Here is a 26,966-nt window from a genome sequence, read left to right as displayed (position 1 = left end):
AGTCTTGCTAGACTTGCACGACTTCCGTTTCTTATTGCAACGTGTAGAGCGCTATGGTAGTGCTGGTTAACAGAAACCATTGCTGCCGCCAAACCTTGGACTTCTACCCCTACTAATTCCTCAAAATCGAAAGCGCAGGAAACGAATAACCCAATATACGCTTCTAAGCCGGGATTTGGCAACGTGTCCTTTAGTCGCATCCTCACATCCCAGTGTATATAGTCTTCCAAATGCTTCTGTAGTCGGTTATTCCAGAGCATTAAAGTAGAGTCTGAGCCACCAAAACCTAACAATAGATATCGTAATATCGTCTCCAGTTTCCCGAACCGTCTTCGCTCTTCTGCTAACTTGCAATGCTCAGGCCAATAGATATCTGCATATATGCAGAGTTGTTCGATCGTGGCCGGCGGAGCATCCGCACGCCAGCCCAGTTTAAGCAGCAACTTCCCAGTGGTAAGGTTAGAGCTTGCAGACAATATAGCCCAGAGAGAGATCTCTGCTGCTAGAGCGTTTGTTATTATACTACTGTATTCAAGCCTCTGTTCCAAGTATTCTCGAACAGAAAGATGCGCAAAGCGAAATGTATCTAGCTCTGGGTCGAAGACGATGAAATTGTTGCAAATCTTTAGCACAAGGTCCTTTGAAGTCACCTTCGCGCTACTTCCCGACGCGGGATCTGCTGAAACTATGCATAGGAATTCTTTAGTCTTCAACGTTCTCCGAGCGCACAAAAGCCAGGAGAGGGCATTCTTGAATATTGCTGCCTGAACTCGACCTGGCTTCGCAGAAAGCAGCCCGTAAAGTTCGTCATAGAGAGCATTCAAGTCAGGCGGAAGTCTACCGAGGCTGCTCTTGATGTCATCATCCAGCTCAAACGAGCAGAGGTATTGTAGCTGCATGCTTGCCCAACGAAACCTACATATCAGGGTCAACACGGTCACAATGGCAGTGGTCCTCAACGTACATTCCAGTAGCACCCTCAATTACCTTGTCTACGATGAGCTTCTTCATCTCTGTCTCAGAGTCGCTATACGGTAACAGCCTTCCGTCTTCAACAAGTTCCTCTACTTTGTCGTTCACGAACCGCGCGATATCATCACCGTTTCTCCGGGAGTCAATCTCGAGGTTTGGATAGTTTCGCAAACGCAAGACAATATCTTGGTCTTTTCGACTCGACACGAATATCTTGACGAGGCTGGACGACTTTTGGAGGATCTTCTCCAGAGCTTTGAGCAACTCGTGTCGCTTCCGGGGGTCGCATTCATCCATGGCATCGATCACGATGGTCGTCAATGGATAATGTGCGATGAGCTGTAGAACAAGGTTAAGGCTTTCGTCCATCTGGAGCGACCCAGACGCAAACCCTTCCGCTTCCTTTTCTCTGTAGAGGTTGACACTTGGTGCAAGCAGTGGCTTTCCGGGCTCAAGGCACGATAGCTGCCGAGCAAGACTAGCAAGTATTGCTTGTGGTTGAGAACGCGTAGGCTCTGCTGGGTTCCGGGAGCAGTAGAAGAAGACCGGCTGTGGGCTGTTGCCAGCTTTGTAACGCGCTACAGCATCCTCTATCACTACCGAGCTGAGCATCTCAGTGACTATCAGATTAGAACCAGGCATGTAACACACTTACACGAGTTTGCTCTTGCCAGATCCAGGAATACCATGGAGCCAGAGGATTGAAGATACGCTGTCGTCTTTCCATCTCTTGAAGATAGGATCAGACAGAAGCCACTGCCCAGTTCCTGCCAGAACACCCTGCATGGTCTGCTTGTGGTGTTGTATGTACGGCTCAGGTGAGAGCCACTGAATGATCTTCGTTCGCTTAGACACTTCAGACAGTTATTTATAGTCTAGTCAGTTCGTAGGTCTCTTTACCTTGAAGATCATCATGGATATTGTTCAGACCGTCATCCATTCTGCGCAAGGGCGTGTCAATACGTGCTAGAATGTCTATCAACTTCGCATTGTTCTTAGTGTTGTCTGCAAGAGAAGTTAGTGTTGTTGGAGGATAAACAAATACTGATACGGACCTATCCTATCGACCAAAGTTATGCATCGATCCACGTCCTTCTCTGCGGTTTGGATATCGTTCAGGCCCGAGCTAAGGTTCATCTCTGAGAGGAATGCGCTCTTCGCTACACGCTCTGGCGGAATGTCAACTACTATTCCCCTCACAGAAACTATATACGTACTTGCGGTCCCCTGTTCGAGATATTGCTTTGCCGTGGACAGAAAGACTAAAGTGCGTGCGTATAGCTTCACCACAGCCAATTCCAGTGCTTTAGCTTCTTTTGATGTGCCCTGAAGATATAGTTCTTCAGTAAGAGCGAAGCGACAAATCAGCTCGGCTACCCGAGCAATGTCTTCCACTACCGACCCATATTTGACGATGTCGTTGACTGCAACCTGCAGATATGTTAGCAGTCTCTTTCCTGAGTTCTACGGTTTGACTGACTTGCAAGAGAAAACGGATCCCTGCCCAAGGAAGCGAAGCATATCCTGGGTCATACTGAACAGCAGCATCGCCGACTTGCTTGAACGTATCAACCCACCGAACGATCTTTCCGAGCACGTCCCTGACTATGACCACCTCTCCGTTCTTGCGAGTGTATTTCCATCGAGACTCTATAGCCTTTTGCCTCGATTTCTCGGCAGTTGCGTGCAGCTCGGTGAGGATGTTGAGCTTGTCGGGGCGGTTGAAGTTTATGTTTCGTTTGACGTTGTCGGGTAGCTCTGTTGCTGCGTGGGCCCAAAGATCGTTGCTAGAGCAGCAAGGGTTAGCAGTCACTCTAGGGCGCGTCGAACCGACAGCCTTACGTTCGTGGCATGGTAGGCTGAGCCATTGTTCGAGCAGCCAGCATGGACGGTAAAGCGCAAAGATCTGAAGGGTTTGTTTTCTACATGTATGTAAAGCGGAACAATGAACAGGGCTAACAGAACAGAGGGGCGTTTCCTGGCGTGCGAAGTCTGGGGAAGATTCGTGGATAGCAATCACCATGGAAATAGTTGAGGTACAGCCGTTAGAGACGATCTGAAAGGCCAGAGATAGGTGACCTGGCGTACGAAGAGCGGAATAACGGAGAGCTCGACTGGGACTGTGCAGGATAGCTATGAGGCTGAGCGGCTGAGAAAGTGGTACAGCCCCGCAGCCATCAGCCACCCAGCGAGGCAGCCTACCGGTGGCAGATTATGTAAGCGGTACTTTTCCGTAAAACAGTCACATTGAGAGGCAGTCTCATTTACCATTGCCACCACATGCAGGGAGGTGGCCGACCCGCTCCCGCCAGTACCTTGTAGATGTTTTGCAATGCGTAAATAAGTGGCACAGCTCGCGATATCGCCATATTCTAAGCCACAGGTACGTACTGCCCCTGCAAACGCTAAGATCTATCTTGTAAGCGCTTTTCCAAACGGCCGTGCGCTTAGAATAACCTGAGTGCAGGAACCGGAAACCGATTTCGGTCACTGCTGTACGGTCGACGCCGCCATATGCACTGCCTTATCCATTGTTCGGTTCTTTCAGGTGTTCAATAGCGGATTTCTTGTCGCGTTGTACCTTTGTTCTGATCCAGCCATTGTTCCAGAGGTCTTTCTGCCTATTGCACGTGAGTCCCAGACAATTCCCCACCCGTGAGTCCGTTCATATGACAATTCTTGTTCGGCCGAACAGATGGATGTTGCACCGACACACGTTGGATTTCCGTACTTGCAATACTCTGTTGAAAGTACGAGTACACTGTGCCATGCTACGAGGAGCAATGCAGTACCATAACTTTTGGCCTAGCACTGCAGGTGCTGACACGCTCTTATCCATAAATTACCGATCGCATAATCCCACGGACGGTGCATAATGGGACACTCTTTCATCCGGTCCCCAGAATTCTTGCATTGCTGACCCTTTCATCAAACGATGGAGTCGACTGCTTCGGCCCTGACGAGTAAAAGCAGCCAAGAGTCGAGTCGTACATCAAGCTCCGGCATCTTGTTGACGTTGTGCGAAACACATGGCGTTGGCGACCGAGCTGCGAGTATATAACCATAGACCAGACACTGCTCGCATAGTACTGGCGCATCCCTAGGCGGCGCATGGTAATGTAACATGGTAGTTGGTCGTACATATCCATATAACCAACAAGGCGAGTTGAATGGTGGAAGAAGGACCTACTGTTGGCTTGTACGACTGCACTTGCCAAAAAATGTGTAGAAGTGCACTTTCGCTAAGCCATAAGGAGCGTCCTCGCTAGACATACCTACAAAAGTTCCTCAGGTAGCGCGCCACTCCTCGTATACGTTCCGGTAACTCAAATGTATGCAAGAACACGATGTTGTATTGTCTCTCGGTTTCGTATGCAATACAATCAGTCTTACAGACGTAGAAGTAAGAGGGGTATCTTCTACTACATCTCGTGTTAGCACCTCGCACATGTGAGGGAGATAATATCACCACACGCCCGGGACGGAACCTGCTAGACCTCAAGAAGCAGCTCGTGGAAAATGAAGCGAGAAGTTGCAGCTCGGGACGGAGATATGGGAATGTCCGGGGCAATAAAAAGCAGCGTGAATATACGACTGACTTCACTAATAAATGGGTAGAGGGTAGATTTGGGTATAAAAAGGAGGACGAATTCTCCTCTTACAATAACATCATCGCAACAACCTTTGAACACTCCAGTCTGGTCTTCACAACTCTCTTCAAAGACTTTCTTCTTGGTTTCGCCACTCCTCAAGCCAAGCTCCCCACCGCTTCACGGGACCACTCAACACTCAAAATGCTCTGCAAAAATATCTACGCCGCAATCTTTCTGGCTTTCGCCGCCAACGCCATGGCCCACCCTGCCCCCGAGGCCGACGCTCCGACCACGAAGCTGGAGAACGTCGCACTCCGGGTCACCCGACCCCTTCAAGCTCGTCAGTCTGGCGGCTCACTTTGCTGCAGTGCTTGTGGTTGTAGCAGCCCGGGCGGTGGCACTTGCACTTGCACGGGTTGCCGTGTCTGCTAGGCGTTCAAGGTATTTGGAGCTGGCACGCTGTCAAGTGCTACGACCGGTCTTCGGCGAGGAGGTGGAATGTCGAATCATGAGTTTATGTACCTATGCGCTCGGAGAAACCAATTCATGCACCTCCTCAACACTCAACCGAGATTTTCATATATGCTCGAACATTTGTGATTTCTCAGATTTCAATGACTCTTCCTGGAATCTAGGGCTGGTGACCTTTGTGTCTTGTGGATTTGAGTAATCCATGGGCTATCCGATGGAAAGAATTCCCTTACCAGCCAATGTGTTTAAACGTTTCTACTACCTGGATTGCACGGCTGATGTGATGCACAAATTTACCCTCACTCGAGCGAAGAGGAGGAGCCACTGTTAATCCCCCTCGGGCTACAAAAGAGGCAGAAAATTATGTGTCCTTCCATACATGAAAACTCTACTCGTACTTGAGCACCCAGCCAGCTCTCTGTACAAACCCATTCACCTTGCCCTTCTCAGAGATCTGATCAACAATCACCGCGCCCTCGGCCCCAGCACTCAGCGCAAAGTGCACAACAAGCTCCTTCTTGCCCGAGCAATCAAGCTTCGCGCTGTTGCTGAGCGAGGTGTCGCCAATGCTCCAGCCCCAGTTGCCCAAGTCGAGCGCTCCCGTGCGCGTCTGCTTCTCGAAGAACTTCTCCGTGTTCTTCCAGTTGATCTTTCCGCCGACTGCTTCCTCGAGACCCTTGTCTCCGGTATCGATCAAGCTGATATTGAAGGATCCGTCGCCGTACGTGCCGTAGAAGATACCAGTCATGGGCTTATACCAGTGAATGCTGCAGTTCTTTACGCTGTCGGGAATGTCTTTGTAGACCGCAATGACATCGCGTCTCTTTACGCTGTTGTCGATTGCTCCGTCTTGCCAGGCATAGAACTGACTTGAGGAGTTCTTGGCGAACTCTTCATCGTAGTTCTTGATCGTGTGGAACATAGGCTTCCAGTTGCAATCTGAGTCGTCCTCCTTACAGACCTTGCTAGGTCCGTCAAACCACCTATTGTCAACGTCATTGTTTCCAGGGGTGGGTCCAGCACTGGAGCACGCCGCAGAAGACGGTTCAGTCGATTCAACCGTGGACGTGGGGGGATTCGAGCCTCCTTCGTCCGGGCAGCCACTGGCGATTGCTGGGCCCTTGCAAGGGCTCACGGAGCAGCAGCCTGCCCATCCGTCTCCGCAGACGTGCCATTGTTGAGGTGCTCGGCATTCATTGTATCGTCGCTCCAGAGGTGTAGCTGCTGCAAAGGTCAAGAGAGCTGCGGCTGCGGCGAGAAACGTGGTAGACGAGCGCATTTTGGTGAGCGTGAATATTATGCAGATAAATACTATTAAGCCGGGATGCAAATGACGAGAATTGGGCTTCCGAAAGCGACAGTCGATTTCGCGAGCAACGATCAAACGAAAGTGAACTGTTTAGCCACAACTGGATGAGCACAGAAAAAGGGAAGGAATCGCCAGCGACTCTTATACTACCATCATTGGCAAGCAACGTGAAGCCTACACGGGCGAGAAACTCAGCGAAGCTCCCGTACGATACTAGCTCGTGGCGCGGTAGGCCAAAGGAGCGCCAAGCTCAGCCGCATTCCCTCGACAAGACCTTCAGCCACGATGCGACCAGTCAAAATTCCAGAATTCATCTGAATGAGGTTAGTGGACCCTCTGAGCGAAGGCTTGTCATTCGAGGAGAGATTGGGGTGAATGTAAATAGCTCTGGGGTTTTTCGACGATGCGACCTTGCCTGATCTGGCGAATTCTTGGAGACGGTTAGGAGGTGAAATAGAGAACCAGCCCCCACGCTTGAGCCAGCATTCGGCACCCACGCGCCATGCAATTTCTCGGCGACGAGGCCCCTCATTGTCTGTAAAATGTCGCGAGTCAGTCGGATGGTTTCTAGTTCCTGGACAAACCATGATTGCAAGACATCCTGATATGCGGTTCTTCGTTGGAGTTGACTTCGTGCTTCTTTTCTGCTAAAAATTGGGTCAAAAACTCAACGTGTGATTGCATGTAGAGGGAGCCACTAAATGATCTCAATTCGTTGAAAATCCTGTCGTACGGCATGTCGTGCAGCTAGGCTGTTTCGCAGGGCTATCGTTTCGCCGTCTTACCGTAATACTAAGCCTTGGAAATTTAGCTGAATGAACGGCGAGGTGCGGCTTTGCACCTTCGCCTACAGTCGAGTCCTTATGTATGACCTTACATGAATTCTTGGACATATCTGGGTATATGTGTGTCGGAGTTCTTCTTTGGATTGGAAGCTCGGCCTATTCGAGTTGGTAATTCGTCACGCCTGTGACATGAAAAGCATGATTCGAAATTTGGCGATTGCTTGTAGGGACTGCTTCTCTGGAGAGTTCCATGACAGATGAAGAGGTAGAACACCAACTGCGTGAGCTTCCTGTCCTAACGTGAGTAAGAAGTCAGTGCGAGTTCAGGTCAACTAATCGAGAAGTCTTTCTTTCTACATAGAAACGCACATTTCCTCGGCGTACCGTAAAGTATTCCTCTTTTCTGGAAAATTGGTAGCATTCACAAGATGCGAAACGTCAGTTCACCTGTCCACTTGAGCTCCAGAGATGGTCGTGAGCCACGCCTCGCTGCGCAGGTCATGAGATGATAGCCAGTAAATGGTCGAAACCCTCAAGAAACCGTCGATGATAGCCATCGTTGTGCCAAATACTTGCTCGACCTCTAGAAAACATACAGGCGACCGGTGGAAGCTCTCTCTTCGATCAACGCTGGAATCACTGGATAAGCACATGTTGAAGTATCCTGGAAGTACCGTGATTCTATCACAAATCATCAGCCGGGGTTCGCCTTGCCATCAATAGGGCCAAATACCTCGCACGTACGTGTCTTTTCCACTACCTTCTCGAAAACATTATCAGTAATTCGAACTCTAAATGGTATGCGACACAGATTGTTGAACAGATTAGCTGTGCTCTGTAGTAATAATGGTGGCCATTCTCTATGCGCATCGTTACGCAGATCGGACAGTCCCACTCAGCCTCGCCAACCTCCAACTTTACACAGGACCAACCATCAACGACCAAGTGCTGCCCAATGCGTACAATCACACACTTCCCCACCCCCTACATCAACGCAAGGCACCCTGTAATCTTCTCTCTGCAAACAGCCTCGATGCCGTGAAGGCAAGCATACCTGCCAAGTCGTCGACGTCATACTGCAGTTTGCCCCTCCCGTCAGCGTTCACCGACTGCGAACTTTGGACCTATGCGACTCAGCACCGGAACGCCGCTCGGCGCCCTCTGTCGCCGTTGCAGCTAGGTGGTCTTCGGCGCGTTTTGGGTAGCCTAGCCGACTCACCCGACGCAGGGCTGAGCACGCTCATGTGACACGCGAGCGGCGAAGTGGGCAGGCATCCGATGAGATGAATTCCCTCATGCTTGATGTGTCATCGAAGAAGAATCTTCGTTGGATGTGACTTGCAGAGCCTACATAGACAATGTAGTGCAGCGTGCACTGAGGCAGTCTGCAACCAGGATTAGATCCGATAGGATCGGCAAGGTTGAGTTCGCGCTGCTGCGCAGCACACGCGAGACGATCAGAATGGCTGAGTGATCAGCGCAGACAGGCGAGTAAAACATCACCTCATATATCACTGCGGCCTGGCCTGCCTTGGCCTGCTGGACACGTACCATACCGTGCTACACCTCTACACCACACGCTGATTTCAACAACGTCGACCGCGATTCCAACACCCAAGATGTCCTCGTACACCTCCCAACCACACGCTTACGATCCGCAACCCCACTACGAATCCCAATCGCAACCTTACCACCCATCCCAGTCTCAGTCGCAACCCCAACCCCACCATCAACCCCACGCCTCCACCTCCAACGCCCTAACCCCGCTGCCACGCCCGCAACACCAGCACCACCCCTCCTCCTCCTCCTCCTCCTCCTACAACGCCACGACTCCGCAACATCTCACGCCCTACGACCCCTACGCAAACCAAGCACCGTACGACCCTTACGCGGCCCCTTCGCCCGCACGCCGCCCGTCAAGCCAGAGCCATCACAGCCACCACTCAACGCGAAGTCATCGCTCGCACCACAGCCACCGTTCCGAGCGCGAGGAGCGCGAGATAGAGAAGCGGCCGAGCTTGGGGGACACGGTGGTACTGATCTGGGAGAGTCTGATGGGGGCTTTTTCGCGGAGGAAGGCGTGAGGGAAGAGGAGTTTAGGGAGGGTGTGGGTTGCAGCGGAGGTGATGGCGTGGGAGAGACAATGGATTTTCCAACATGGTGGGAGGGGGGCTTGGATAGGATAGATACCCGAGTTTCGTAGTGGCGTTTTTTTCTTCCATCGCTTTGATTCTGTGGTATTGGTGGTACCAATAAAGAATGTTTTTGAGTGGAGTGCTATAATGCTATGCGATGTGTAGAATGATCTTGGCTGTCGCGGTTCCTATTACCCACTCCAAGAATGTCACTATGGATTCTTACCACGCCAGTACCAATTCAATCCTGCAGTGCACGTAACCAGGCGCGTTTTTCTATGTGAAGATTGAATTGCTGCAACCATATCGACCTCTCAGGCTGCCAAATCCGGTAGCCACCAACACCATGCTATGACAAGTCAAAGTCTGTACAAAATGCTCAGTACCACGCGTATGCTGAATCCCACCGAGCGACCCTTTCCGTCTATGAACTTCCGGTGAGATCGAACTACTGATCCAACGCCTAAAGGAATGCGGCTCGGCGGCCTCGAAACAACTGCTTCAGCGCTTGAAGTGTTGTTGCCGGAAGAAGAACAGGTATATGGGAACATGATAGAAAAGGTGGTGAAAAGAAAACGCCGCTACCCCAGATCCCAATCCTGCTTTTTGGTGTGCACTCACGCCCTGCTTCGGACCCACGGCCATTGCCTAACTGCGGCACAGCTGAACCAATGAGTCCTGCAAAAAGCGCCACGCCTGTGCTTGTGCATCGCCACACAGAGCCCACAGAGACTTATCTCGAATGCCTCCGTTGGGAATGGTCACCGTGTCCTCGCCCTAGTGAAATTGTTTGTGTCCGTCAAACACGCCGTCCGACAATAGGAATTTGACGTCTAAAATCATGTACAGGAAACTCGCCATCGACTGGTTTTATCGAAGCGACGTCCGTTCGAAGCAACGAAGGATTTGATCAATTAAAGATCTTGCCAATGTGGCGCTCGCTTTCGGGCTTCCACGAGCCTATACATGAGTCAGCATATTTGCATCATGGCAACCCAAACGCGCTCTAGACCACGTCGGTTCCGTCGCGTCGGATATTGGCAGCAGTGACACCCATCAGTGTGGTACTGAAGGGCGAACAGTAGTAGCACCAGTACTCGAGCGAAATGTCACGTACCTTCAAACTGATGCTTCACAAAAGCCATCGGGTCGTCCTCTTCGCCAGCGTTCATCGTCTTGATGCCGGGGCTAAAGCTCGTGATCGGGAGGATGATTACGTCGCCAACCTTCTTAGGCTGCTTCATGCCGGTGAAGTGGGTGTAGGTGATGTTGCCCTTGCTGGTACTCATGTCGAAGTATGCAGGGTCGTTGAAGAAGGAGAAGACGCTATCGGTCCACAGACCTGGGCCGGTGAACTCGATTATGCCCTTGGTGTCCTTGGTGAGCTTGCCGTCGGCCTTGCGTTGTAGCGTTTCTTGCGTGATGTTTGCAACCACATCCACCAGAATGGGATGGCCAGGCTTGGATTGAATAGTCCATTGGCAGAACTGGATGCGGCGCGCGTACCAGTCCGCCCAATCCGGGCGTTCCGGATCAGCCTCGATACCAATGACCATGCCGTACGAATCGCTAGGAACATCCGAGGGGATCCAATCGGCGGCGCTTTTCAACGCGTGAGTGTCAATGTCGGAGTAGATGCCGCCTCTGGCAAGGAGAATGAGGTAGCGGAAGAAGTCGGCCTTTAGGACGGGAACAGGCAGCGCATTGTAGGCCTCGAGGACCTGGGGAACAGAGGCATAGAGGTGTCGGATCAGGTGCACAGCCACATCGTCGGTGATGACCTCGTGTACAAAGGTTGGGTGATTGATGGTCCAGCTGGCTTCGGCCTCGCGGAATTCCTCAGGGAAGTTGCCTTGGGCCGGCGTCGACTTCCACGTCTGCCAGATGTAGGCTGGGAACTTGGAGTCGACATCGTAGGGAAACTGGTACTCAAGCTGCTTGCGCAGCGGCCTCTTGTGCAGCTCGTCCAACGGAATCTGCTCCCTGACCTTCTTGGGGGTGTCGGGCGTGTCGAAGGCCTTGTCTGCCTTGGCGACGTCCGCCTTGGTCTCTGGCTTGGGCTTGGGCTTCGGCTGCATGGACGTGGGTTTGGGCATGTCGTTGGCATTGCGGTACGGGGCGGGTGAGTGGGACGAGTGGGTGCTCTTGAAGAGAAAGAACAGGGTCAGGACGGCGAGGGAAAGCACGAGGGCCTTCTTGAAGGAGAGCATCGTGGCCGCGGGTGGCCAGAGCCTGGGAGGTAGGGAGAGCAGGAAGAGCGGTACCTGACCGGGGCGTGGAGGCGTGGAGGCGGATGCGAAAGAATAGCTGGACGGGGGCAGCGCGGGAGATATAAGATTATTATGCGGCGCTGTTTTCAGATTGCAGCGCGCAGATTGTTGGTGCAGGCACAAGCACAGACCCCTGCTCCCCTGTGTGATTCGCGCGGTAGGTGCGCTGCGGGAGACCAGTCCCTTCCTGGGCCAAATGTCTTATCAGCACCGGCAGCCGCGACCGTTACACTGACAGAGCCAGGCCCGATGCAGGCGAGAGGAGAGCGGCGCTTGGGGACGGCAGCAAGGGCACAAGAACACAATGAGCAGGGCACTGAGAGACAGCGATGGAAGAAACAGCGGGCGGGCGGTTGAGCGTGCGACTGCGGCTTTTGTTGGGCGGAGGCCGCGACCGCTGGCAGCCTCCAGCCTCGTGGGTGGCACCCCCATGGAGCCTGGAGGCGAGTTTCAGGAAGGCGCTACTGGCAAGCCTCAGGGCGCTGCCGGGTCGTTGCCCATGCAATGACGCCGCCCTCGCCCAAGATTGTCCGGCGCTCCACCACACCTGCGATTTCAAGATGCGCTTGCGAAGATCGCTGTCTTTCTGCGACGGCTTTTGTGGACCGCCCGCCCACCGTCGCTGTCACTCTGCAAACGACTCGCCCGCAGCGCTGCGCTGCGGTCCACATTCCATCATCGTTTCGGAGCGGAGCTGAGAGCCACGCGTTCTCAGCGACCTGCAAAGCGAAGCCTGCGCGCCACCACTGCGCTCCACTGCCCCGGGCAACGCCCTGATTCGACGACGCAACCTCGTTCTCATCGTGCCTATTTTGCTCACTGCCCCTTTCTTCTGGCGACGCTGCTACGCCACGGGACCCGCGAGAATCCGAATCACCGTCTTATGTCACTCGTGAGCCTCCCTGGCGCGCCTCTGCACGCTTGCGTGCTCAGTGCTGTCATTTGCGCGGCAGACGGAAACAAGACGCAGCCTCGACCCATCTTCCGCTTCCGGCTCGGGCACCCCAGCACTCCGTATCAATTGCGCAATCTCAGCGACTGACACCTTTGGCCGTCTGCCACGGCCTGCCAATGTAGATGACAATAAACGTCCCGCCGCTTCGACGCTATTCAGTTAGTGATCGACTGCTTCTCTAGTCTCTACACACACGTTCGCTGCTGTGCTGCCGTGACTGGTGGACTGTCTCTCCAGTCGTTGTCGTCGTCATGCCCGAGCACTACTGTGTGCACAGGCTCCGCCCCGCGATAATGTGTCCCGATGAGCCTCAGTCAGCGCGCCCGGGTTGACGAGTACTCCAAAGCATGATGCATGCGTTGTGGCGGTACCAAGCTTTGCTGACTGCACTCCTCCCGCGAGCAACCCGGTGCTCTATTTTCGTCAATCGCGATGAGCGAGACTGAGCCCTGCCCTAATCGCTACGTCTTTGCTCTGTTGACACTGGCATGTCTCATCGATTCGGCATTGCACACTCTATGTTTGCATTCTCCCAGACTACGGGCCGTCGATCTCGGGATATGCACTACTATCTACGATCTATCGTACACTACCTTAACCTGCATATTGATTATCGGTATCCAACACCTGGTCCGCCCCATCGTACAAAATCGATATTGGGCAATGAGGGGAAATGCACACATCCCACGCTATATCAAGATGCATGAAGCCGTCGTCTTTATTTATCTGATACGTTCCCACCAACGTCACTCGAAACGCTGCGGGTCGGAATTCATGCGGGGCCGGTAATCGCCCTACCGTTGTTTGTGCATGCACCACGCGTTGATGCTTCCGTGTCCGGCTTTACCAAGCTGCGTCGCTTCTGCCTTCTCTACGCGTGGGGTCAAGCTCTCTTGGCTTCGTTGCAGAGATAGCACTTGAGGGTGGCAGGGAAACCAGCTGCCCATGTTGGTTGTCTCAGAAACCCAGACGAACGTTCGTTCCGAGACCCACTCAAGAAACACTCCAGACTTCCCAAGAAACCAAGAATTAGAGACGCGTGTTCTTCTTTGCCAATCTTCAATGAAGTGCAAAGCGTTTCAGGACTCGGCACCTCAATGACTTCACTTTGTCCAGCAAACCGTCTCGGCCAAATCCCCCGGTCTCTCTGTACGATGCGGTGAGTTGGTTGCCCCATCGAGCAGACCATGCATATGCCTACAATCCCTCGTGCCCGATTTTCACGAAGAAAGGGAGCCGAGTTACACAGCAACGGGTGTATATGCCAAGGAGGGTGTAGCGGGTACTGGCCTGACAGGCGGACCGAGCCCTTGCGAAACATAACCGGGTGTCACAGCGACGGGCTTACCCTGCCGTGACTCTGGCCATCATTGCGGTGGCGTCCTCAGACACCTTCGCTGACACCACCACAGAGTCACAATGGCATGCACTAAATGTGATGGTCTCAGACAGCCTCATTCGCTGCGTTGAGGGCCTGGGGAACATGGTCGCTCATTCGAGTGCTCTCCGTACTACGCAATTCCCATGATCATGCTCTGTTTCTTCTCAGATCAATGTCTCACTTTGAGCCAGACCACCTCAGAGCACGTACGCACTGTATGTATGATCTCAACGACCAAAGCAGGACAATGGCCCAGAGACTGACTCAATACCCTGGCATACGACTTGATTCTGGCAGGTTGGGGCACAGTACGCGCTGCTCAGACCACCGTACCGTATGTACTCGGCGTCCAAAGTACACCTTGCGGTGGCGTTTTATCACGCGGTGTAGATAAGGCAAGATTGTACCGATGCCTCATCGATTGTTATCAGTCTATGCGTGCATCAAGAACGCTGTTTGCCAAGACCCTTCTCGTGACGGCCGATGCAAGCTCCATTGCGCGCTTGATAGCAAGTAAGCGCCTCCATGCACTCAACATCAACACCACACAGCACGCGATACACGTTAGGCATGCTTACTCACAATTCACCCGCCACCCTTTCCAGTGAAACCACGCCGCTCGCTGTCTGCTCCACAACTCCAACTATTGACAATATCCGCACGAGCCCGCCTTGTCCGTTGGGACATCATAGTGCAAGATGAAAGGAAGATATCGCGCAGGGACGCTAGGACGATGCTGGACCGTGCATCAGGATCTAGACGTTGGGAAATTCAAGCTTTTGCGACTCGGGTCCGCCGAGCCATTTTACCCAGCGGCACGGACGAGACGGCCAGTGCTGCTGACGGAGTTTCTCATGCCATGTGGGAAGTATCGCACCGTGCATCCTGCAGTGACAGTCTCGGGAGAGCAACGCATCTCCGCAAGGGGCTAAAACAGACACAACAGCATACAGCTCTGCCATTGTCTTCAAAGGTACTGCATGCACTTCGCGGTGGCATTCTGCGCCTGCCAGCCTCCCCACTACGGTTCTCCACCCCAGCCATAGTCCACCCGACAATACTTTCCCCCACCCACCTTCCTGAGACTCTGCACCGCAAACCCGACGCTGCGCGCGACTTTCTCCTTCTCAACCCACTCGACAGCCCCGTACGCCCCCTCGTCCCCCAGCACCTGCTTCACACCCGACCTCCTCCCGTTCTCTCTCAGCCACCGCATCAGCTGCACGGGAACAACCCCGGCGGGCATATTCTGTAGGCTCTTCGTATCGCTGGGTATCCAGCCCTGGAACAAGTTGATGTACTCAATCTGCCGCCACGCGCCGTTCCAGTCGGGGCCTGGCGACGACGAGGGCCGCACCCACTCGTCGGCGCCTGACATGACGGCGGCCGATCTGTACGGTGCGGCGTTGGAGGGCAGGTCCCATGTCAGCGCCTTGAGCCAGGTGCAGCCCTCGAGGTCGAGCCACTTGAGACAGTAGGTGTTGAGGGAGAGGCGGCGCAGGATATTGGCGGCCTCGTGCCAGTCGTCGTCGAGGTCACTGTAGAAGTGCGAGCCGCCGAGGGAGACGGTCGCGTGGCGCGCGACCATGGAGGTGGTTGCTGCGTTGGGGGTTGTGCTGGGCCGCGGCCAATATGCGAGCGAGAGATGGGTGAGGGTCTTGAGGTGGGATGAGAGAGAGAGGAGGTCGGTCCAGGAGGCAGCGGTTCCGGGGTGCCCGAGAGAGAGACGGGTGAGGTTGGGGAAGATGGGGACGGTGAGCGTCGGGGGAAGGACGGAGAGTGCGCCGTCTTCTGCTTCATCTTCCCAGGAGTCGACGATCTCGATGGGCGCTTTGTCCTGTCGATTCGAAGGGGATAGGGAGAGGCCAGCCATGCTGCTCGTCACAGCAGCGCCGAGACCTGACCGCTGGAGCGACTTTTCCAGGTCCTTCAACGTATATCCTTCGTTCAGCAAGCCTGTCAGATCGAGGAACTGTATGTCCTCAGATCCTGAAGCGCCTTCCACCTCGCTGTCGCTCTGGAACAGGATCTTGAACGTTTTGAAGTCTAGACATGATCGCTCCCCGTATAGGGAGAGGTAACTGAGCATCGCCTCTTTGAGCGCGAACGGCAGCGCGGGAAGGTAATGTTGCTCGTATATTGCAACTTCCTCCCAATGCAATGCGAACGCTCGCAGACAGTGGTGAATGAGGCTTCGTGCCGGCGGTAGACGCTGTTCAAGTTACCGCTGTACCTTGAAACGTGCACACTGGGCTCGTAGTGGGTGACGAGAGATTAACAACTGTGAGGCCGAAGCTCCACTCTTCAGCAGCGTCTTGGCCCGAGATCTCATGACCATCTTGCACCTAGCCTGCCGGTCTCCGTCACCCACCGTGCAAGTCCATGCCTTTTCCCAGGAGGTTGTGGCCACATACCTTGAATTCTTCATTGTGAACACTCGCCAGCTTGCAAAATCGACCGACGCCATTGTCATGCCCGTCGAATGTCTTGGGCTTCCGCGCATAGTCTGGCGCCCATCTGCTTTTGCTCAGCCAGCTGGTGGGGGCGGCGGGCCCCGGCGGCGGTCTTTCGCCATGCATTCTCCGTCTACCTGGCTTCGGTTTCGGCGCGTCAACCTCTGCCATATGCAGAATCCGCCTCAGCTCGGGCGGCACGGTGCGTTGACCACTGACAACTTCACTGACCTCATCTCTACGTTGTGCGGTTGCGCGCGGGGCCTGCTCGCGGCGCAGTTGCTGTATGCGTTCGTTCACGGTCTGTGGGGACGGAGTGGAAGACGAAGCTGCGTTGCGCGAGCTTTGCAGGGACGGGTGGACGTATGTTGGTTTGGTCGATGCATAGGTGGGCTGGTGCTTCTTGGGCATGGCCTAGAAGCAACGGCGGATCTTGGGGGAGAGTGTCCGAATTCGAGTCAAAACGAGCGAACCGGCATCTAATGGTAAGCAATCCAGATGGTCATTCCGGGTCATGGACAGTGAGTGGAGGATCAAGCGGATGAGTCAATGCAGCCACGAAGCGCGACCAAACAGCGACTGCGAAAATGACTCAAAGTGGGTTGCAGCAGATCCAAGCGCGATGAACGCTGAATACTATGTGCAGACGAAGAGAGGTGGCTCTCCTCGAGCCGGCTCGTCATTGAGCATCGACCGCCACCTTCCGTTCAGTGACTGAGGGGCAAGCGCGGCCGGCGAAAACTTTCCCCGACAAGCGAAGCAGCCACAGAGCGTCGAATCCACCCCATCGCCGCCGAACCCCAGCAGGACAGCAAATCTCCAACACCGCAATCATGGGTAAAGTTCACGGATCCCTCGCTCGTGCCGGAAAGGTCAAGTCGCAGACTCCCAAGGTATGCCCTCGGTCGCACCCGCCGCCGCTGCCCAGCGCTAACGCCCGCAAAGGTCGAACCCCAGGAGAAGAAGAAGACGCCCAAGGGCCGCGCCAAGAAGAGGCTCACATACACCCGCCGCTTCGTAAACGTCACCCTGACCGGCGGCAAGCGCAAGGTAGGCATACCGGCAGCAGCGACGCAGACGCGGATGCTAACGCGCGCAGATGAACCCCAACCCCGGATCTTAGACGACCGACCCTACGTCACCTTCGTAACGAGTAACATCGAACGACATGTCGAACGCTAAGATACCACGATCAACAATGACGGGGAGACGGAACGTCAGGGCGATGAGTGGCCGCATTGGGACGGAGTACGGCGTTGTTACGGACAAGTGGTCTTCTTCCAATGACTAGATGGCACATCTACGAGGCAGATACGGGTACTCTAGCTCAGGCTTTAGTCGCAGCAATACAAGAATATTGGGTCGCCTACCAGATGAGCTGCGGTGCATGTGTTCTTCTGCAATGCTGACGTTGGGGTTGATCTAGCTGCACAGGATGTCGGACTCGGGCGTCATGCGACGATTGCAACGCTTGGAATTGTAGTCTCCCCGCGGATCTGACGTCGATGCGCAGGTGCAACTGTACTTGAGGAAGAAGCTGCGGTTTCCAGGTTGGGAGTAGACATGGTTGAGGTTGTGTATAAGCTGCAGTACTGTGCTGGCCCTTGTACCGTTACGCCCAAACAGCCCTGCCGCCCATTCCTACCGCGGGCCAGCGCCCTCACCCCTCCCCTTTCCCCCAGCCTTATGATACGTCCCCCTCCAACACATTCCCACCCTCCCCAGCCCGTCTTTACCCAGCATCCCTCTCTCACCCCACGTCCTCTCCACATCGTTGCAGAACCTCGCGACCTGGTTGAACCCCGTCACTTCCCATCTGCGCCTCAGATCCCTGCGTACAAGCTGCACATGCTCAACCCGCACAAGGAAGAAGCCAAGCGTGTACACAGGCCAGGTGCCAATGAAGCTGGACGCCCATGCAGGGTCATTGGCGTGGACGCGGAGGATCCGCGTCGCCTCTTGGATTTGCCAGCTTTCTGGGTCGGCGGGGAGCGGTACGGTCGGCGGATCGGCTGTGCTGCCGAGTGAAAGTTGGTTTGACAGCAGCGACATGACGAGAATGTACAGGTGGCTTGCGTTCGAGTACGGGGAGTTCTGTGGCGAGGTGGCGGACAGCGGAAATGGAGCTTGGTCACGGAGCACCAAATCTTCCCAGAGTATCATCTCACTGCGTATGTCATTGAGTGTGGCCGCGTCGTACGACACAGCGCGCTGATACATCTGTTTTACCGTGAGAGCCAGCCTGAGCAGGCGGACTGGTAGGCCGAGTGCAGGACTGTTCGTGCTGGTGCTCTGATCCGGGAAGACATTCGATTGGTGAAGCAGGCGCTCCGCTCGAAGCCAGAAGTCTAGATCGGGATGAAAGTCCAGGCGGTGGTTCACCTCGTCGTCCGACCACAAGCCTGTAGAAGTGAGGAAGATCTGGTAGAGCACGCATTCGAGGGAAAATCTGTCGAATGGGTTTGTAATGACACGATGTTGCTTGGAGAGTCGTACAGAGAGTACGCGTGTTGCCGCGGTTAGGTGTCGGGGAATGTCAAAGTATGTTCCTCGTCTTATGCACTGGTGTTGCCATTAGCAGACCGTGGTTGTGTTACCGTCTAAAATCTCTATCGACTCACCCCGTGGAGGCACAACAGCATCATCGATATCAAGATGCTGTTACAATTGGCCAACAGCTCCGCGCGGCTGAGGTAGTCTGACAGTCCTCTTAACGCTTGTGAGTAGTAGGTCAACGCAAGTTCCTGCATCTGACCATTCGACTCGATCAAGTGGACATTCGAAGCAGCATTGCAAAGCACTGAGTACCGGACACTTTTCCAATCTCGCATGAGTCGCTGCATCTCTGAGATCCAGTCATTGGCAAATCCTGCTTGCGATCAATAACTAGGTCTCGATGATAGAACGTTTCCTCACTTGGATGGCAGTTCGGTAGAACCAGCGAGCGATAGTACTTCTGGACGAAATGTCGTACCAGGAACCCTTCCAAACTCTCTGATATTGCTCCAAGCACAACAGGTCGAGAAAGCCGGCAGACTAGGGATGATCCCACGAAGGCCTTTGCTAGGATGTCTTGATCCTCCGATGCCATGCCTAGAGCATACCGAGATCTCTGGTGACTTGCAAAGCGGCGATCCAAGAGTTCTTCCGAAGTGGGCCAGAGACAATTTCGGTTTGACTGTAAGCATCGCTTGCATGCAGGAGTCTTCTCATCGCATTTTTTCCTGCGATTCCTGCCTTGCCGACGCATGTTATCAGAGCAAGCTTTCGACACAAATTTCGCGCACTTACAAGTTAAACATCCCGTTTTAGTGCGTAGTTTCTCTCTGTGTAGCATTTTTCGCGTCTCTCCCCTGTCCTGCCCGCCACCCATCCCCTCTCCGCGCCTCACTCCCTCCCCTCCACCTCCCCCACCCATCATCCCCGAGCCATTCGTGCTCTCGGCACCAGTGAGTGGCGCAGACAGCGGACCCATTCCGGCAATAAGTGGTGGCATCTTTTTGGATTAGTCGGCCGGAGAGGAAACAACCTTCCTTATTTTGCCTATCATTGTTGAAGGCAACACCGAGCTAGGAAGGTTTACAGTCTGATGGTGAGATAGGGTTGCGGATAATCACACGCCAAGCTCCTCCTTCGGGTGGGGCTAACCGCTTGTATACAAGTTTACACTTGATTGATGCGCTCGTCCTTCCTCTTTAGTCAGCATCTGTACCCTGCGCTTCTGCGAAGTCTCGAAGAAGGGATTGTGGGGAGAGCACATGGCCTCGCGGATAGACCAAAGCCTGAATCTTGACCACAAAGATACAAATCACTCGTGCAAGTGAGCAGAACAAAAACTGACGCAACCGATTTGAGGATATTTTGCCAAACTAATCCAAGCACTAGCCCAGGGGTATTGTAACAAAGCAGTTTAGAACGCCCTCAACGCCTACATCTTCTTAAAAGAGCAAAGCAGTGTTTTCTTGCCTCCACGATCCGGAAGCTGGAGCGTTCAGCACAGTTTCGTGCCTTGGAGCACTGGGTGATGCCTCTTGTCATGACTGGCAACGCAGACCGCTCATCAACTGAGGAGCCGAGCCCGCCTGTACGACGTCCACGCTGACTGCATCTAAACCTGCGTCATGATGCTCTCCGGATTGCTGATAATATCTGGAGTATGCGTCTCGACCGCTTCCTCAGTCAGTGCCACTCCGCCATCCACTTCCACTTCGCTTCCCTCCGATACACAGGAGTAGACCGAGGCCATCGATCCAGAACTGTCCGACTCGCCGTCACTCCTGCTCGACATATCCCGCCTCAGTACACAATTCTGGGCGTCTTGTTCCGATGCACCAACGCCATTCCCGTGGCCCTGCCTCAGATCAAAGCGGTCTTTCTGGCGCTTCACGCGGCGTAGCGCACCCATGTCGAACTCGCCCATCGCAGTCACGTCCGCGGTGTCTCTAGCAGCGGCCGTGTGAGGCATAGGAAGCGTAATGTTGGAGCCTGACGAGCTGGAGTCTCGCGCCGTGGCACGGAAAATGCCTTTGAATGCCTCTTTGAGTCCCTGGCGAAAGAATAGCGGCATTTGACGCGAAAGATCCCGACCGAGCTCGCCCGAGGAACGATGTCCCATTTTGTAGAAGCGACGGCGGTGATGGCGGGTGGTGTTCAGGGTGTCGATCTCGGACTGCGTGGTCTTGTAGGTATACATGCTGGATTGCGAGGGCGTAGAGGGCGACTCATCCGGGCTACAGGAGGACACCAGAAGTGTGGTTGGCGTATTCTCTTCAATCGTCTTGCGTAGTGGAGCCGGGGTTGGACGACAAGAGATGTTCCGAATGATCTGCGCTGACTTGACGGGCAGAGAGTCTGCTTCGGTAGGTTGGAGAGGTAGGACTTCATCTCTAAAGACCGCATCGAAGGACATGGATATGCGATCTCTAAAGTACGGCCGGCAGGCGTGACAGGCAACTACCTGGCAGCTCGGGACTGTCTGGAGAAACGTGTTAGTGTAGTCCTGCACATGCCTCTAAAGCAAATGATGCCTGGAATCGCGCGCGTTTTGTCCGGTGGCCCGTGATGCCTGGAAAGATGTCTGAGTACACTATGCCATCTCAAGAAGGGTGATGCACTACTCAATTCTTTGACATAGGGCTGTAGTTGCCTGGTTTTGATGCTCCTCAGCCAACGTACCTCGAGTGCCTCAAAAGTGTCGTTGAAGGGCACGTGGACTATTGTGTCCCTCATCTGCTCAGCCCGAAGAGATCTGGCAACGACTCCGTTGAGTTCCGTCTTTTTCGCCTTTAACTTCTCCAATTGCTGGTCTGTGTACAGGCCTTTCTCCGCGGTCGCAATGATGCTCTCACTCAGGCCAACATCCTCCATCTCCCGGCGCAGATCCGACTTGGTTGAGCGGGTCCCGTGCGGCGAATTGGCCGTATGAGTCTCGGAGTAGGCTACGTCGCGCTCCTGTCGGCAGACGTAGAGAAACCCCAGCGCTCGGTAGTTGCCACAACCTGGGCACGCAAAGCCATCAGACACGTTCAACGGGATGCGCTCCATGCTGACGTGCGTACACGCGGGCGCTCTGCGCTTCGGAACGCTGTGCGTCTGCGTTTGTTGTCAGCAGGCGCATGAGAGCTTGCATTGGATGTACCTACGCGCATCATTGAAGCTGCAGGGTGATAGGAACTGCCGTGCAATTGTGTAGATATCGGCGAAGCTTTTTGTTACGTTAGACGCAGTACCCGATTTTCGAGTTGATGTTGCACAAACGTCGTGAAGTGGTGGGCGCACTGCGAAAGAGCGGGAAGTGAGTGACGCGGAGCTGAGGTGGGTGGGCAAAGGACCAGCCCGCAGCCCTGTGTATTGGTTCGGTGAAGTAATGATGGGCAGTATTCTAGGAGACGGGCTACGATGGCAGAGGCAAGATAGGCTGTTTTGGCAACGGGTGAAGGTTCTTGGCAAGAGCGAAGGCAAACGGCGACCCGCGCCCATGCTCGCGCTGAACGGGAGAGGTGAGGCTTCTGGAAGGCATGCGAATGTCAACGTACAGCCAGAAGTCGATTCTCGGTCGCAGGCGTCCCACCTGAGCGATCGTTCAGGGCACTGAAGTCGGGTGTCATATGGCGACGGGCAGCAGGCCTGAAGCCTGACAGCGTTCGACGAGACCTTGGAGTCGCACACCGCTTCATCCATGCGCCATCTGGTAGGACCCGTGCTATCTCTTTCCACAGTGCGACTTGCCGTTTCCGTCACGCACAAGACAGCGTGCTGCAGACGCGCTGCTGCCCCACGTAGAAGGCGCACTTGGGTGAGTCGAGGAGACGCCTCCATATCACCTGCACATTCCACGCACGAATCCCAGCACCCGGCCACGCCATGTATGTGTTGCGCACGACGATTCATGTCGAAGTGATGGTACTCAGATGAGGCCAGGCTGCCTGCATCATGCCCAGGTGTCCTCGCACAGGTCGGCAGCCGCCTCATCGATCCTGCGGCAGCCCGAGCACGCAGACGAGTGCGCAGATGCTGCTGGAAGCTCTGCCGACCCAAGCTGCGGACGGACGGGCATGAAGCCGCACAGCGGACACGGCATCCGTGGTGTTGAGCTGCGCGTCCACCGCATCAGCCATCTACAATTGCCGAATGGAACGGCGCTAGCCGCTTGGGACGACAGCCCGAGGGTGTCGGCGCCCTGACAACAAACACGCCGCCCAGCCATCCCCATCGCCAGCTCCACCCCATCTCTGCCCCAGCACCGCGGCTATCTGCACCCCCTCTCACGCGCCCACCCGCCTGCGCCCGTCCAGCACCACTGAGCGCGCGCCGCCATGTCGTCAGTCAAGTTCGAGAAGGAGACGGTCACCAAGTCGGTCGAGGGCCTTGCGGGCGCTGCCGCCGACGCCGCAGGCAAGGGGAAGGACGACCTGCTGAAGAATGTTGGCGAGGCTGTCACCAAGGGCGGCATGAACGGATACCTCGCGGTGAGTGGCGCGTGCGAGCAATTGGCCGCGCTGCGTGCGATTGTACTGACGGCCGGCCGCAGGCGTACCTGAAGCACCTGCAGGAGAACCCTCTGCGCACCAAGATGCTCACCTCGGGCACCCTTTCGGGTCTGCAGGAGTTCCTTGCCTCGTGGATCGCCCACGACAGGAGCAAGCACGGCCACTACTTCACCTCGCGCGTTCCCAAGATGGCCCTCTACGGCGCTTTCATTAGTGCCCCGCTTGGCCACGTCCTGATCAGCATTCTGCAGAAGATCTTCCGCGGGCGCAAGAGCCTCAAGGCCAAGATCATGCAGATTCTCATCAGCAATCTCATTGTAAGCCGGTGGCTCACCATGACGTTGCTAGCTCGCTCACACGTCTAGATCTCCCCCATCCAAAACTCGATATACCTCGTGTCCATGGCCGTGATTGCTGGCGCACGCACCTTCCATCAGGTCAAGGCTACCGTCAAGGCTGGCTTCATGCCAGTCATGAAGGTGAGCTGGATCGTATCGCCAATTTCCTTGGCCTTCGCCCAGCAATTCCTGCCCGAGCACACCTGGGTGCCCTTCTTCAACATTATCGGCTTCATAATCGGTACATACGTGAACGCACATACTAAGAAGAAGAGGCTTGCAGCCTTGAGGCGAAAGCACTACGGCGACGGCAGCGGAAGGGATCTCGGTGGCAGGGATTACGGTAGGGACGTGAGCGGCAGGAGCGTGGCTGGCGACAGGCCTGGCGAATATCCTCCCGGCCCTCCTGGACCCCGACGCGACTACTAGAATCCTGCTGGTGCCAGCAATAATAGCCTTGTGAGCCCGCTCGCCTGCATGAACCCCCACGTGCGTGTGAGCACTGGCACGCTTGCTTGACTCATCCCACTGACGATGCCCACGTACTGTATGCGCGGGACGACAAACGTAAGAGGCGGAAGCGAGTTGGCCCTGATCCAGCGTACATCTCATTATAAGCGTGTGTGCATCGCCACCAAGGAAGTGCCCCTACAGCTACGCCATGTTTTGTATATTTCATGTTTGGTATTTTCCATGTTACCCCCTGTGTCTTGTTTCATCTGCGTAGATATCAGTATCCACATAACTGCCTTCACCTTGTACTGCTGCCTTCTAGGCCCTCGCAGGACGGCTCGCTGCCGTTCGCAATCATGTCGATGCCCTTCGCCGGGACACACGCAACCGTGATGCGGGAGACTGATGAAGGGCCAGCGGGAGAAATAACTCATTCTTAATTTTAGGTAACCATCGTAGCTTCTACTTCTTAGGTCGGCAACGCTTCCCGAACACGACGGGCCCCGAATAGATGCCCATTTATCTGCAATCGACGAATCACACGTCACGACTGGTTTCGCTGGGCTTTCTTCCTGCCAATGCCTGACGAGTACAAAGTTATGCACTTCCATTTGACCCTTAGCCAAACGCTAGAGGCAAACAAGTACGTGGATGCGTGCGCTTGGACAACGCCAACTATCTGCTGTGATGTGACACAGCGAACCACAAGACCACTTCTTGGCTCTTTCACACGAAGCACCGTTTGCACTCAGAAAACGTCGAAATCGGATTTCAGGCTATATAAACTGCCACCCTGCAGACCTCGACATCCGTCCATATCTGCATGCGATCTTCACGTGTATGGCTGCACTGCATGGCTCAGCTGCACCCCACTCTCTTCCACCTTGATACGTCCTGATGCCATTTTGTCCTCCAAGTCTCAATCCATACGTCGATCGGTCTCTGGTCGTGTCGAGGTATTCGCCTTACTATCATCATCAACATGACTCTGATCCTGAGTCCTACAACCAGCAACCATCATTACATGCCTCGCGCTCGTTGCCTGCTTTTGCTCTGCGGTTACAAGATCCTCGTATCAAGTGTGGCCGAAATCTAGGATGGAACATTGACTGGGCTGTTGCGTTCCTTGTCAATCATTTGGACCCACAGAACAGCCCCAATGCGGCGAATGTACTGGAAAACATCCGAATTCGAGCATCGACGCTCGAGAAGGAGGGCCATGCGCTGGAGATCCCATTCCGCATCTTCAACAAGTTGGACGAGATGTTGTTCGCAGGCCACCTAAAGAACGCGGTATATCTCGAACTCAGGAAGCTGCATCCCGACCTGTCAGGAGCCACACATACCCACGGCTGGGGTCTCGACCTCAAGGTAAAAAGAGTCTCCATCTACCTCAACAAGGATGCCCTTCAGCAAGCCCGATCTGGAGCCATCATCGGCACCCTGATCCACCACATGATCCACGCCTACTTCCTCATCGCCTGCGGCCCGCAAGCCGAGAAAGAGACCGCATACGGTCGCCTGGCTCACGGCCTCCATTTCGGAAAGATCATGGCTACCATCAAGAAGCTCTCAGGCGGCAACGGCCGTCCCCTCACCTCTCTCGAGTTCGGCCACACCCTATCCAAAACAAACCGCCCCTTCTACGAGGAATACTACTACCAGCAGCGCAAGCCATACCACCGCCGTCGCGGCACGGAAAAGTGGTACTGCAGCCACTGCTACTCGGACGTGGCGGCCCTCTCCGGCGCGGAAATCGACGCATGGTACGACACGGTCTGCAAGCCGCTCCTCGCCCTCCCCGAGACGCTCCGCAGCTCGTCCGTCCAGATCTACAATCCCCGCCAGCACATTCTCGAAGATGTGCCGCGCGCCGAAGCGACACCGTCCACCGAATCCAACGAATTCATCTACAAAGGCAAGTCCGTCCTTGTGCCCGCGGCTCTGCTCGAGAACTATTGCAGCATCCACCGCGCCTTCGAGAAAGGTGGCTGCCGGTATCTCGAGCTCAACGAACTCCTGGATGCCGACACCGTCCTGCGTTTCTTCGAGCTGCTGTACACGGGGTCGTACAGCCCGGATGCGAAGGGCGTGCTCTCGCTGGGCGGGAAGGGTCCACCCGTAATCAAGAGCCCCAGCGCGGGCGACCCGCTCCTCCTTGCAGACATACGCATGCACAAGATGGGTCTCGTCACGGGCTTCGACGAGCTGAAGGGCGTGACGCTCGACCGCATGTACAAGCACGCCGTCACATACGAGGACCCCGTTTCCCTCCTCGCAGAATTGTATGGCTGCGGAGAACCCGACGCCGACTTGAAGACCTGGACGCGCAAGTTCCTCGGCAGAGCGCCGCAGGGCGAGTGGGGTTCTGGCTCGGTCGCTGGAGAGCCGAGTAATCTTGCGAAACTCGAGTGCGAGATGCTGGGGTGGAAGGCTAGGTTCTACGACTTGCTGGAGGGCAGTAGTGCGCTGAAGTACGAGGTGGGGAGGGTGAGGAGGGAGTTGCTGGCAAGCGGGATGTATGCTCCTGTGCCGGGGGTGGGAGCACTATTTTGGGCGCAGTTGGGTATGCTACCGAGGGGGTTGGGGGCGCAGTTGGGTCTGGGGTTGGGCGTGAGGCAGGGTGGGTATCTAGGCCTGCCGTGGGTGACGCCGGAGGTGGACATTGAGAGGAGGGCTGCTGCTGCTGCTGCGGCGGCGGACCCGTATCTTACGAAGGGGTTGGCGTATGCAGATGACTATAATGATGTTGTTCCTTCCTGGGAGCCGTGGTAAGCAGGATTCTTTTGGAGTTGTCAACGATGTTTCTGGCTCAGTACATAGCGATCTCGAATTTGCATAGGCGATCAATGGTATTAGGTG

At 54.9% G+C, this 26,966-nt stretch overlaps 11 protein-coding genes across 11 annotated transcripts; 4 read left to right on the top strand and 7 right to left on the bottom strand.

Annotated features, from left to right (window-relative positions):
* Window positions 1-915: 915 nt before the first annotated feature.
* CC84DRAFT_1220711 (uncharacterized protein) lies at window positions 916-2,840 on the bottom strand (the record flags this gene model as incomplete). Its single annotated transcript, XM_018183192.1, has 7 exons — window positions 916-1,576; window positions 1,628-1,826; window positions 1,873-1,977; window positions 2,028-2,141; window positions 2,190-2,403; window positions 2,453-2,759; window positions 2,815-2,840. 7 exons carry the CDS (start codon window positions 2,838-2,840, stop codon window positions 916-918), a joined length of 1,626 nt encoding a protein of 541 aa, XP_018032748.1.
* A 2,584-nt stretch (window positions 2,841-5,424) lies between these two features.
* Window positions 5,425-6,315, bottom strand: CC84DRAFT_1220710 (uncharacterized protein; the record flags this gene model as incomplete). Its single annotated transcript, XM_018183191.1, has 1 exon — window positions 5,425-6,315. The coding sequence occupies one exon, from the start codon at window positions 6,313-6,315 to the stop codon at window positions 5,425-5,427; it is 891 nt and encodes a 296-aa protein (XP_018032747.1).
* Window positions 6,316-6,425: 110 nt separating this feature from the next.
* Window positions 6,426-7,778, bottom strand: CC84DRAFT_1014845 (uncharacterized protein). Its single transcript, XM_018173368.1, has 5 exons — window positions 7,578-7,778; window positions 7,500-7,528; window positions 7,223-7,425; window positions 7,131-7,143; window positions 6,426-6,992 (listed from the first exon to the last, which is right to left on the bottom strand). The coding sequence occupies exons 1-5, from the start codon at window positions 7,630-7,632 to the stop codon at window positions 6,537-6,539; spliced, it is 756 nt and encodes a 251-aa protein (XP_018032746.1). The 5' UTR covers window positions 7,633-7,778; the 3' UTR covers window positions 6,426-6,536.
* Window positions 7,779-8,749: 971 nt separating this feature from the next.
* CC84DRAFT_1179295 (uncharacterized protein) lies at window positions 8,750-9,214 on the top strand (the record flags this gene model as incomplete). Its single annotated transcript, XM_018180409.1, has 1 exon — window positions 8,750-9,214. One exon carries the CDS (start codon window positions 8,750-8,752, stop codon window positions 9,212-9,214), a length of 465 nt encoding a protein of 154 aa, XP_018032745.1.
* A 961-nt stretch (window positions 9,215-10,175) lies between these two features.
* CC84DRAFT_1152780 (initiation-specific alpha-1,6-mannosyltransferase) lies at window positions 10,176-11,879 on the bottom strand (the record flags this gene model as incomplete). Its single annotated transcript, XM_018176821.1, has 2 exons — window positions 10,383-11,879; window positions 10,176-10,225 (listed from the first exon to the last, which is right to left on the bottom strand). Exons 1-2 carry the CDS (start codon window positions 11,473-11,475, stop codon window positions 10,176-10,178), a joined length of 1,143 nt encoding a protein of 380 aa, XP_018032744.1. The 5' UTR covers window positions 11,476-11,879.
* A 2,853-nt stretch (window positions 11,880-14,732) lies between these two features.
* CC84DRAFT_1013941 (uncharacterized protein) lies at window positions 14,733-16,946 on the bottom strand. The gene is made up of 2 exons (XM_018173367.1): window positions 16,286-16,946; window positions 14,733-16,083 (listed from the first exon to the last, which is right to left on the bottom strand). Exons 1-2 carry the CDS (start codon window positions 16,733-16,735, stop codon window positions 14,893-14,895), a joined length of 1,641 nt encoding a protein of 546 aa, XP_018032743.1. The 5' UTR covers window positions 16,736-16,946; the 3' UTR covers window positions 14,733-14,892.
* Window positions 16,947-17,157: 211 nt separating this feature from the next.
* Window positions 17,158-17,447, top strand: CC84DRAFT_1098811 (40S ribosomal protein S30; the record flags this gene model as incomplete). The annotated part of the gene is made up of 3 exons (XM_018174787.1): window positions 17,158-17,217; window positions 17,270-17,374; window positions 17,424-17,447. The coding sequence occupies 3 exons, from the start codon at window positions 17,158-17,160 to the stop codon at window positions 17,445-17,447; spliced, it is 189 nt and encodes a 62-aa protein (XP_018032742.1).
* A 518-nt stretch (window positions 17,448-17,965) lies between these two features.
* Window positions 17,966-19,661, bottom strand: CC84DRAFT_1152770 (uncharacterized protein; the record flags this gene model as incomplete). Its single annotated transcript, XM_018176820.1, has 4 exons — window positions 17,966-18,886; window positions 18,946-19,193; window positions 19,241-19,557; window positions 19,612-19,661. The coding sequence occupies 4 exons, from the start codon at window positions 19,659-19,661 to the stop codon at window positions 17,966-17,968; spliced, it is 1,536 nt and encodes a 511-aa protein (XP_018032741.1).
* Window positions 19,662-20,432: 771 nt separating this feature from the next.
* Window positions 20,433-21,972, bottom strand: CC84DRAFT_1179291 (uncharacterized protein; the record flags this gene model as incomplete). Its single annotated transcript, XM_018180408.1, has 4 exons — window positions 20,433-21,299; window positions 21,500-21,822; window positions 21,875-21,916; window positions 21,963-21,972. The coding sequence occupies 4 exons, from the start codon at window positions 21,970-21,972 to the stop codon at window positions 20,433-20,435; spliced, it is 1,242 nt and encodes a 413-aa protein (XP_018032740.1).
* Window positions 21,973-23,145: 1,173 nt separating this feature from the next.
* CC84DRAFT_1058188 (uncharacterized protein) lies at window positions 23,146-24,047 on the top strand (the record flags this gene model as incomplete). Its single annotated transcript, XM_018173557.1, has 3 exons — window positions 23,146-23,292; window positions 23,355-23,630; window positions 23,679-24,047. Coding segments are annotated over 3 exons (792 nt in total), but the record flags the coding sequence as incomplete, so codon positions are not given.
* Window positions 24,048-25,001: 954 nt separating this feature from the next.
* CC84DRAFT_1098826 (uncharacterized protein) lies at window positions 25,002-26,879 on the top strand (the record flags this gene model as incomplete). Its single annotated transcript, XM_018174788.1, has 2 exons — window positions 25,002-25,967; window positions 26,028-26,879. The coding sequence occupies 2 exons, from the start codon at window positions 25,002-25,004 to the stop codon at window positions 26,877-26,879; spliced, it is 1,818 nt and encodes a 605-aa protein (XP_018032738.1).
* Between the last annotated feature and the right edge of the window lie 87 nt (window positions 26,880-26,966).

This window comes from Paraphaeosphaeria sporulosa, assembly GCF_001642045.1.
Source record: "Paraphaeosphaeria sporulosa strain AP3s5-JAC2a unplaced genomic scaffold CC84scaffold_9, whole genome shotgun sequence".
NCBI lineage: Eukaryota > Fungi > Ascomycota > Dothideomycetes > Pleosporales > Didymosphaeriaceae > Paraphaeosphaeria > Paraphaeosphaeria sporulosa.
Note: the sequence above shows the minus strand (reverse complement) of the source record. Positions and strands in the feature narration are given on the sequence as shown.

Coding starts and splice junctions, on each gene's coding strand:
- CC84DRAFT_1014845 (XM_018173368.1), bottom strand. CDS start 7,632: ATGACCTGCGCAGCGAGGCGTGGCTCACGACCATCTCTGGAGCTCAAG. Junction 7,529..7,577: donor TCTGGAGCTCAAGTGGACAG/GTGAACTGACGT, acceptor TTTCCAGAAAAG/AGGAATACTTTACGGTACGC. Junction 7,426..7,499: donor TTACGGTACGCCGAGGAAAT/GTGCGTTTCTAT, acceptor TACTCACGTTAG/GACAGGAAGCTCACGCAGTT.
- CC84DRAFT_1013941 (XM_018173367.1), bottom strand. CDS start 16,735: ATGCCCAAGAAGCACCAGCCCACCTATGCATCGACCAAACCAACATAC. Junction 16,084..16,285: donor TTCACAATGAAGAATTCAAG/GTATGTGGCCAC, acceptor TAACTTGAACAG/CGTCTACCGCCGGCACGAAG.